Source organism: Salvelinus namaycush, chromosome 14 (assembly GCF_016432855.1).
Source record: "Salvelinus namaycush isolate Seneca chromosome 14, SaNama_1.0, whole genome shotgun sequence".
NCBI lineage: Eukaryota > Metazoa > Chordata > Actinopteri > Salmoniformes > Salmonidae > Salvelinus > Salvelinus namaycush.
Genome location: NC_052320.1, coordinates 10,450,036 through 10,459,599, shown reverse-complemented (window position 1 = coordinate 10,459,599; position 9,564 = coordinate 10,450,036). Strand labels below are relative to the sequence as shown.

At 43.1% G+C, this 9,564-nt stretch overlaps 2 protein-coding genes across 2 annotated transcripts in view; one reads left to right on the top strand and one right to left on the bottom strand.

Moving 5' to 3' along the window:
- LOC120059602 (RNA-binding motif, single-stranded-interacting protein 2-like) overlaps positions 1–3,844 on the bottom strand; it is a 28,582-nt gene extending 24,738 nt beyond the window's left edge. The window contains exon 1 of the mRNA XM_039008732.1: positions 3,825–3,844. Within this exon, the coding sequence (XP_038864660.1) occupies positions 3,825–3,844 (20 nt within the window). The remainder of the gene's footprint in view (positions 1–3,824) is intronic.
- LOC120058826 (activin receptor type-1-like) lies at positions 3,583–8,075 on the top strand. Its single transcript, XM_039007557.1, has 2 exons — positions 3,583–3,938; positions 7,072–8,075. The coding sequence occupies exons 1-2, from the start codon at positions 3,843–3,845 to the stop codon at positions 7,216–7,218; spliced, it is 243 nt and encodes an 80-aa protein (XP_038863485.1). The 5' UTR covers positions 3,583–3,842; the 3' UTR covers positions 7,219–8,075.
- The last annotated feature ends 1,489 nt before the right edge of the window (positions 8,076–9,564 follow it).

Below are 9,564 nucleotides of genomic sequence, written 5' to 3'. Positions count from 1 at the left end.
TTATTCGATGCTGTTACCCTCCTGATTCTCTTTTTCTTTGTATACTCTACTGTGTATATGTTCTATAGAGAGCAGTAGGTCTAGTGTATATGTTCATAGAGAGAGTAAGGTCACTTGTATATGTTCTATAGAGGAGTCCGTCATGATGTTTGTTGTATCATGATGTCTGTAGTGTCATGATGTTTGTTGTTATCATGATGTCTGTAGTGTCATGATGTTTGTTGTATCATGATGTCTGTAGTGTCATGATGTGTGTATCATGATGTCTGTAGTGTCATGATGTTTGTATCATGATGTAGTGTCATGATGTTTGTTGTATCATGATGTCTGTAGTGTCATGATGTTTGTTGTATCATGATGTCTGTAGTGTCATGATGTTTGTTGTGTCATGATGTCTGTAGTGTCATGATGTTTGTTGTGTCATGATGTCTGTAGTGTCATGATGTTTGTTGTGTCATGATGTTTGTAGTATCATGATGTCTGTAGTGTCATGATGTTTGTTGTATCATGATGTCTGTAGTGTCATGATGTTTGTTGTATCATGATGTCTGTAGTGTCATGATGTCTGTAGTATCATGATGTCTGTAGTGTCATGATGTTTGTTGTATCATGATGTCTGTAGTGTCATGATGTCTGTAGTATCATGATGTCTGTAGTGTCATGATGTTTGTTGTATCATGATGTCTGTAGTGTCATGATGTTTGTAGTATCATGATGTCTGTAGTGTCATGATGTTTGTTGTATCATGATGTCTGTAGTGTCATGATGTTTGTTGTATCATGATGTCTGTAGTGTCATGATGTTTGTTGTATCATGATGTCTGTAGTGTCATGATGTTTGTAGTATCATGATGTCTGTAGTGTCATGATGTCTGTAGTGTCATGATGTTTGTTGTATCATGATGTCTGTAGTGTCATGATGTTTGTAGTATCATGATGTCTGTAGTGTCATGATGTTTGTTGTATCATGATGTCTGTAGTGTCATGATGTCTGTAGTGTCATGATGTTTGTTGTGTCATGATGTCTGTAGTGTCATGATGTTTGTTGTATCATGATGTCTGTAGTGTCATGATGTTTGTTGTATCATGATGTCTGTAGTGTCATGATGTTTGTTGTATCATGATGTCTGTAGTGTCATGATGTTTGTTGTATCATGATGTCTGTAGTGTCATGATGTTTGTTGTATCATGATGTCTGTAGTGTCATGATGTTTGTAGTATCATGATGTTTGTTGTGTCATGATGTTTGTAGTGTCATGATGTCTGTAGTGTCATGATGTTTGTAGTATCATGATGTCTGTAGTGTCATGATGTTTGTTGTATCATGATGTCTGTAGTGTCATGATGTTTGTTGTATCATGATGTCTGTAGTGTCATGATGTTTGTTGTATCATGATGTCTGTAGTGTCATGATGTTTGTTGTATCATGATGTCTGTAGTGTCATGATGTTTGTTGTATCATGATGTCTGTAGTGTCATGATGTTTGTAGTATCATGATGTCTGTAGTGTCATGATGTTTGTTGTATCATGATGTCTGTAGTGTCATGATGTCTGTTGTGTCATGATGTCTGTAGTGTCATGATGTTTGTTGTATCATGATGTCTGTGTCATGATGTTAGTTCTATCATGATGTCTGTAGGTGTCAGTGATGTTTGTTGTATCATGATGTCTTTAGTGTCATGATGTTTGTTGTATCTATGATGTCTGTAGTGTCATGATGTTGTGGTATCATGATTGGCCTGTAGTGTCATGATGTTTGTTGTATCCATGATGTCTGTAGTGTCTCATGATGTTTCGTAGCTATCATGATGTCTTGTAGTGTCATGATTGTTTGTTGTATTCATGATGTCTTGTAGTGTCATGATGTTTGTTGCATATCATGATGTCTGTAGTATCATGATGTTCTGTAGTGTCATGATGTTTGTGTATCATGATGTCTGAGTGTCATGGTTTGTTGTATCATGATGTCTGTACGTGTCCTGAGTTTGTTGTATCAATTGATGTCTGTAGTGTCATGATGTTTGTTGTATCATGATGTCTGTAGTGTTCATGATGTTTGGTTGTATCATGATGTCTTGTAGTGTCATGATGTTTGTTGTACATGATGCTGTAGTGGCCATGATGTTTGTCTGTATCATGATGTCTGTAGTGTCATGATGTTTGTTGTGTCATGATGTCTGTAGTATCATGATGTTTGTTGTATCATGATGTCTGTAGTGTCATGATGTCTGTAGTGTCATGATATCTGTAGTGTCATGATGTTTGTTGTATCATGATGTCTGTAGTGTCATGATGTTTGTTGTATCATGATGTCTGTAGTGTCATGATGTTTGTTGTATCATGATGTCTGTAGTATCAATATGTCTGTAGTGTCATGATGTTTGTTGTATCATGATGTCTGTAGTGTCATGATGTTTGTTGTGTCATGATGTCTGTAGTGTCATGATGTTTGTTGTATCATGATGTCTGTAGTGTCATGATGTTTGTTGTATCATGATGTCTGTAGTGTCATGATGTTTGTTGTATCAATATGTCTGTAGTGTCATGATGTTTGTTGTATCAATATGTCTGTAGTGTCATGATGTTTGTTGTATCATGATGTCTGTAGTGTCATGATGTTTGTTGTGTCATGATGTCTGTAGTGTCATGATGTTTGTTGTATCATGATGTCTGTAGTGTCATGATGTCTGTAGTATCATGATGTCTGTAGTGTCATGATGTTTGTTGTGTCATGATGTCTGTAGTGTCATGATGTTTGTTGTATCATGATGTCTGTAGTGTCATGATGTTTGTTGTATCATGATGTCTGTAGTTTCATGATGTTTGTTGTATCATGATGTCTGTAGTGTCATGATGTCTGTAGTATCATGATGTCTGTAGTGTCATGATGTTTGTTGTATCATGATGTCTATAGTGTCATGATGTCTGTAGTGTCATGATGTTTGTTGTATCATGATGTTTGTTGTATCATGATGTCTGTAGTGTCATGATGTTTGTTGTATCATGATGTCTGTAGTGTCATGATGTCTGTAGTGTCATGATGTCTGTAGTATCATGATGTCTGTAGTGTCATGATGTTTGTTGTATCATGATGTCTGTAGTGTCATGATGTTTGTAGTATCATGATGTCTGTAGTGTCATGATGTTTGTTGTATCATGATGTCTGTAGTGTCATGATGTTTGTTGTATCAATATGTCTGTAGTGTCATGATGTTTGTTGTATCATGATGTCTGTAGTGTCATGATGTTTGTTGTGTCATGATGTCTGTAGTGTCATGATGTTTGTTGTATCATGATGTCTGTAGTGTCATGATGTTTGTTGTGTCATGATGTCTGTAGTGTCATGATGTTTGTTGTATCATGATGTCTGTAGTGTCATGATGTTTGTTGTGTCATGATGTCTGTAGTATCATGATGTTTGTTGTATCATGATGTCTGTAGTGTCATGATGTTTGTTGTATCATGATGTCTGTAGTATCATGATGTTTGTTGTATCATGATGTCTGTAGTGTCATGATGTCTGTAGTGTCATGATATCTGTAGTGTCATGATGTTTGTTGTATCATGATGTCTGTAGTGTCATGATGTTTGTTGTATCATGATGTCTGTAGTGTCATGATGTTTGTTGTATCATGATGTCTTGTAGTGTCATGATTTTTGTAGTTTTCCCACCAAATCTTTGCCACCTCAGTCATCATTATGTAAGATGGAATGTTGGCTGACTCCTTTGGAATGAAGACGTAGATATACTGGTACTGACTGTATATGTAACATGTTCCTCAGGTGTGATTGTGTTTGTTGTTCCAGGGATAGTGGAAGAGTACCGTCCGCCCTTCTTTGACATGGTGCCCTCTGACCCCAGCTTTGAGGAGATGAAGAAGGTGGTGTGTGTGGACAAGCAAAGACCCTGTATGCACAACAGGCTGCACTCCCACCCGGTGAGACACACACATGCACATACTCTGAGTGCACAAAACATTAGGAACACCTGCTCTTTCCATGACATAGTCTGACCAGGTTAATCCAGATGAAAGCTATGGTCCCTTATTGATGTCACTTGATAAATCGACTTTAATCAAATCAAAATCAAATTTGGTTGATCACATACACATGGTTAGCAGATGTTATTGCGAGTGTAGCGAAATGCTTATAGTGTAGCGAAATGCTTATATGCGTATATGAAGGGGAGGAGACAGGTTAAAGAAGGATTTTTAAGCCTTGATACAATTGAGACATGGATTGTGTATGTGTGTCATTCAGAGGGTGAATGAGCAAGACAAAAGATTTAAGTGCCTTTGAACGGGGTATGGTAGTAGGTGCCAGGCGCACCGGTTTGAGAATGTCAAGAGCTGCAATTCTGCTGGGTTTTTCATGCTCAACAGTTTCTTGTGTTTATCAAGAATGGTCCTCCACCCAAAAGACATCCAGCCAATTTGATACAACTGTGGGAAGTATTGGAGTCCACATGGGCCAGCATCCCTGTGGAACGCTTTCGACACCTTGTTGTCCATGCCCCGACGAATTGAAGCTGTTTTGCGGGCAAAAGGGAGTGCAAGTGTAACGTTCGTCCTGGAAAGAAGGGGACCAAAACGCAGCGTAGTAAGTGTTCATTATAATTTAATAAAATAACCTGAACACTGAAACAACAAGAACAACAAAGAGAGTGAGCGAAACGAAACAGTTCTGTCTGGTGCAACAACACAAAACAGAAAACAACTACCCACAACACACAGGTGGAAAATGCTACCTAAGTATGGTTCTCAATCAGAGACAACGATAGACAGCTGCCTCTGATTGAGAACCACACCCGGCCAAACACACAGAAAAGAAAACATAGAACACAAGACATAGAATGCCCACCTCAACTCACGCCCTGACCAAACGAAATAGAGACATAAAAAGGATCTCTAAGGTCAGGGCGTGACAGTACAAAGGTGCGGACTCCGGGGGCAAAACCTAAACCTATAGGGGAGGGTCTGGGTGGGCATCTATCCGCGGTGGCGGCTCTGGCGCGGGACGTGGACCCCGCTCCACCTTAGTCTTGGCCCACTTAGGTGGCGCCTCTGGAGCGGGGACCCTTGCCGCCGACCCCGGACAGGAGGGCGACTCTGGCAGCTCCGGACAGGAGGGCGACTCTGGCGGCTCCGGACAGGAGGGCGACTCTGGCGGCTCCGGACAGGAGGGCGACTCTGGCGGCTCCGGACAGGAGGGCGACTCTGGCGGCTCCGGACAGGAGGGCGACTCTGGCGGCTCCGGACAGGAGGGCGACTCTGGCGGCTCCGGACAGGAGGGCGACTCTGGCGGCTCCGGACAGGAGGCAGACGCTGGAGGCTCCGGACTGGGGATCGACGCTGGAGGCTCCGGACTGGGGATCGACGCTGGAGGCTCCGGACTGGGGATCGTCGCTGGAGGCTCCGGACTGAGGATCGTCGCTGGAGGCTCCGGACTGAGGATCGTCGCTGGAGGCTCCGGACTGAAGGGCGTCACTGGAGTGGAGAGAAACACAGGAGGCTTCGTTCCATGGATCATCACTGGAGGCTTCTTGCCATGGATCATCACTGGAGGCTTCTTGTCATGGATCATCACTGGAGGCTTCGTGCCATGGATCATCACTGGAGGCTTCGTGCCATGGATCACCACTGGAGACTTCTTGCCATGGACCATCACTGGAGGCTTTGTGCCATGGATCATCACTGGAGGCTTCTTGCCATGGATCATCACTGGAGGCTTCGTGCCATGGATCACCACTGGAGTGGAGAGACACACAGGAGGCCTGGCTCTGGGAGAAGGCACAGGACTCACCAGGCTGGGGAGACATGCAGGAGGGTTAGGGCTTAGCATAGGCACAGGACTCACCAGGCTGGGGAGACATGCAGGAGGCCTCTTCCTTGGCCGAGGCACCGGATACACTGGGCCGTGGAGGCGCACTGGCGGTCTCGAGCGCAGAGCTAGCACAACTCGTCCTGGCTGGATCCCCCCTGTAGCCCGGCAAGTGCGGGGAGCTGGAACAGGCCACACAGGGCTGTGCTGGCAAACCGGGGATACCGTGTGTAGGGCTGGCGCAGGATAACCCGGACCGAAGAGACGCACTGGAGGCCTGGAGAGCAGGGCTGGCACACTCCGTCCTGGCTCGATGCCCACTCTAGCCCGGCCGATGCGAGGAGCTGGGATATAGCGCACCGGGCTATGAGTGCGCACTGAGGACGCCGTGCGCATCACCCCATAGCGCGGGGCCTGACCAGTCACATGCTCGCCACGGTAAGCACGGGGAGTTGGCTCAGGTCTCCTACCTGACTCCGCCAATCTCCTCGTGTTCCCCCCCCAAAAAACATTCTGGGGCTGCCTCTCGTGCACGTTTCTTCGAGCCAACTCCTTGTAGCGTCGCCGCTCCGCTTTAGCTGCCTCCAGCTCCTCTTTAGGACGGCGATACTCTCCTGGCTGTGCCCAGGGTCCCTTGCCGTCCAAGATTTCCTCCCATGTCCAGGAGTCCATTCCACCACGCTGCTTGGCCCTTTGGTGGTGGGTAGTTCTGTAACGATCGTCCTGGAGAGAAGGTGACCAAAACGTAGCGTGGTAAGTGTTCATTATAATTTAATAAAATAACCTGAACACTGAAACAACAAAAACAACAAAGAGAGTGAGCGAAACGAAACAGTTCTGTCTGGTGCAACAACACAAAACAGAAAACAACTACCCACAACACACAGGTGGAAAATGCTACCTAAGTATGGTTCTCAATCAGAGACAACGATAGACAGCTGCCTCTGATTGAGAACCACACCCGGCCAAACACACAGAAAAGAAAACATAGAACACAAGACATAGAATGCCCACCCCAACTCACGCCCTGACCAAACCAAAAGAGAGACATAAAAAGGATCTCTAAGGTCAGGGCGTGACAGCAAGTCAATATTTGGAAGGTGTTTCTAATGTTTTGTACAGTCAGTGTATAGACACGCGCACACACACCGTCAATAGTAAAGGTATAATAGTGACTTTCTAATGTACGTACAGTGATAGAACAGTGTGATTTTATAGTGGGTCTCTCTCTCTCTCTTTCTTTGTGTACAGATCCTGTCTTCCATTACCAAGATAATGAAGGAGTGTTGGTTCCAGAGCCCTCCAGCCCGCCTAACAGCTCTCCGTGTCAGGAAGACCCTCTCCAAGCTGGACCAGGACCATGACTACCCCACAGAGAAACTCAAAATGGATCTGTAGGCCTCAACTCCAGAGCAGGACGGACGTCTAGACAAGCAGGAAGTCTAGACCTTAACATAAGACTACAACCAGCACACCAACATTAGGGCTGATAGTCTTGTATAGAGACTATCTATATCCTTTGCTACTATGTAAGACTCTCAGTGTCCCATATTTCTGGTGCCTCTTCCTAAAAGGCCCTCACCAACCGTCCGTATACTGCCTGGATCATTTCATCAGGAATACGATAGAAGAATTTTATGTATTTGCTTTGGCATATTAATTTGGCGAGATCTGGAATGAGACAAGCATAAGCATTGACAAATAAGGACTTGGATTTTAGAAGAGTTTACTGAAAGGACTTCCATAGAACATGGACATTGTTTTCTCCTAGCGGCCCACAGGATTGAGAGATCATCAGAGTTTGGTCCTTGTTATAGCCTTATCCTGTGATGCTTTGGGGATGGACGTGCTGCCTTTGGATCAGTGAGGCCTTGTGATGTATGATCAGAATGATCACTACAAGCGGCCGTTAATGTCTTGCTAGTGCCTTATTTGTTTTGATGCACTATACATTTTGTATATCCTGGAAGCCTTTAGAGCTGACCATAAACAGAACCCTGATAATGTGTTACTCGTGATCATAGTATAAGCCCAGAGCTAATGAATTAGTTGTATCTAGCAATAGAATAACGTATCACCAGCATTGGATTTACTGTAAAAGCTGCTCAAAGTTAAAGTACCTATGTATATTATGATATTTATGTATTTCTATTTGTCTTTTATCTGAAATTATATATGCAATACTTTCAGTGTAGAAATACTATCATTATCATCACTACCATTCAACATTAAGGGAATAAAAAACATTACATCGATTACAGGGTATTTCATTTATCCATAGATACATGTTTATTAACCTACTAAAAATGTTTGAAATGGGTTTGTATGCTGCTCACCTCACACTGAAATTACATTTGAATTAGGCTACTAAAAGATTAGCTGTTATGCTGGTAGGGACAAAGGGCATAATTTTCCACCAGAGGGCACCAGACACTATATAGATCATCTTTGACTCAAATGAATGATCCCTTTGGTTCAGTGGAGTAGTCTTCAGCTATGTTTTTCAGCATGGGCCTACAAAAATATTGTCAACATTTTGCATATTCACTTTGTCTTTGATTTTAATTTGTTCTATTCAGATGTTATTTGTAAGTGTCAGTTGGCACTGTGAATGCCTGGTTTTATATCAGTCTTAATTGCCGTGGCAGGATGCCACTCTACAAGGAGCTATCAGCAGATATTTCAGATCTGTCAATCACATTTCAGAAGGAGAATACACCCAGACTATTTCACCCAGACCTACTGTATATTTACTTTTATGTGAATACATATCACACAGAACTTTTCCAGAGAAATGCATAATGGGAATTTTAATGGGACAAACTCCTGCTCCTCCTCATACATAAACAAATACTCTTATATACATGCACCCACATAGGCATACAGTACCAGTTAAAAGTTTGGGCACACCTACACTTTTTTGGTTACTACATGATTCCATATGTGTTATTTCATAGTTTGATGTCTTCACTGTTATTCTACAATGTAGAAAATAGTAAAAATTAAGTAAAAGCTTTGAATGAGTAGGTGTGTCCAAACTTTTGATTGACACACACATGTGTGTGCATGCATGCATGCATTTGTGTGTGTGTGTGTGTGTGTGTGTGTGTGTGTGTGTGTGTGTGTGTGTGTGTGTGTGTGTGTGTGTGTGTGTGTGTGTGTGTGTGTGTGTGTGTGTGTGTGTGTGTGTGTGTGTGTCCGTGTGTGGCCGTGTGTGGCCGTGTTTGTATCTCTTTGTGTTACAATGAGAGATGCATTTCTCTCACAGATATCTTCTGTTTTGACCTAGTTACAAAATGGCAAAGTGTGGTGTTAGTGAAGAGTGAAGGAAGCAGGTCTAAATTGGCCAGCACATGTTTGTATTACGTCTGGAGGCTCTCCTTTTATTTCCACAAAGAGAAGACAAGTAAAGGTTTTCAAAGTTAATCAGTGTCTATTCAACATGAGCTTAGAACACTGTGTGTGAGTGTGGACGGAAATTGATTCCAGTCTATCTGTCCATTCATCTACACTATCGATTCTTCAGCCTGTGTGTGTGTGGGTGTTTGTGTGTGTGTTACTCTATCTGTCTGGCTGGCTGGTGTTGACCAAACTCCAGAGAGATAATACCCTCCATGCCGCAGTCTGTCTGTCTGGCCATGCAGTCAGATTAAGAGCTGGTTATTTTTAACACCGTAGAAGGGGGTTGTTCAAGTATCAAAGGCCAAGAGCTGCTCTCCTTTTGAGAGAGAGAGTGAGCTGAGC

Coding starts and splice junctions, on each gene's coding strand:
- LOC120058826 (XM_039007557.1), top strand. CDS start 3,843: ATGGTGCCCTCTGACCCCAGCTTTGAGGAGATGAAGAAGGTGGTGTGT. Junction 3,939..7,071: donor ACAGGCTGCACTCCCACCCG/GTGAGACACACA, acceptor CTTTGTGTACAG/ATCCTGTCTTCCATTACCAA.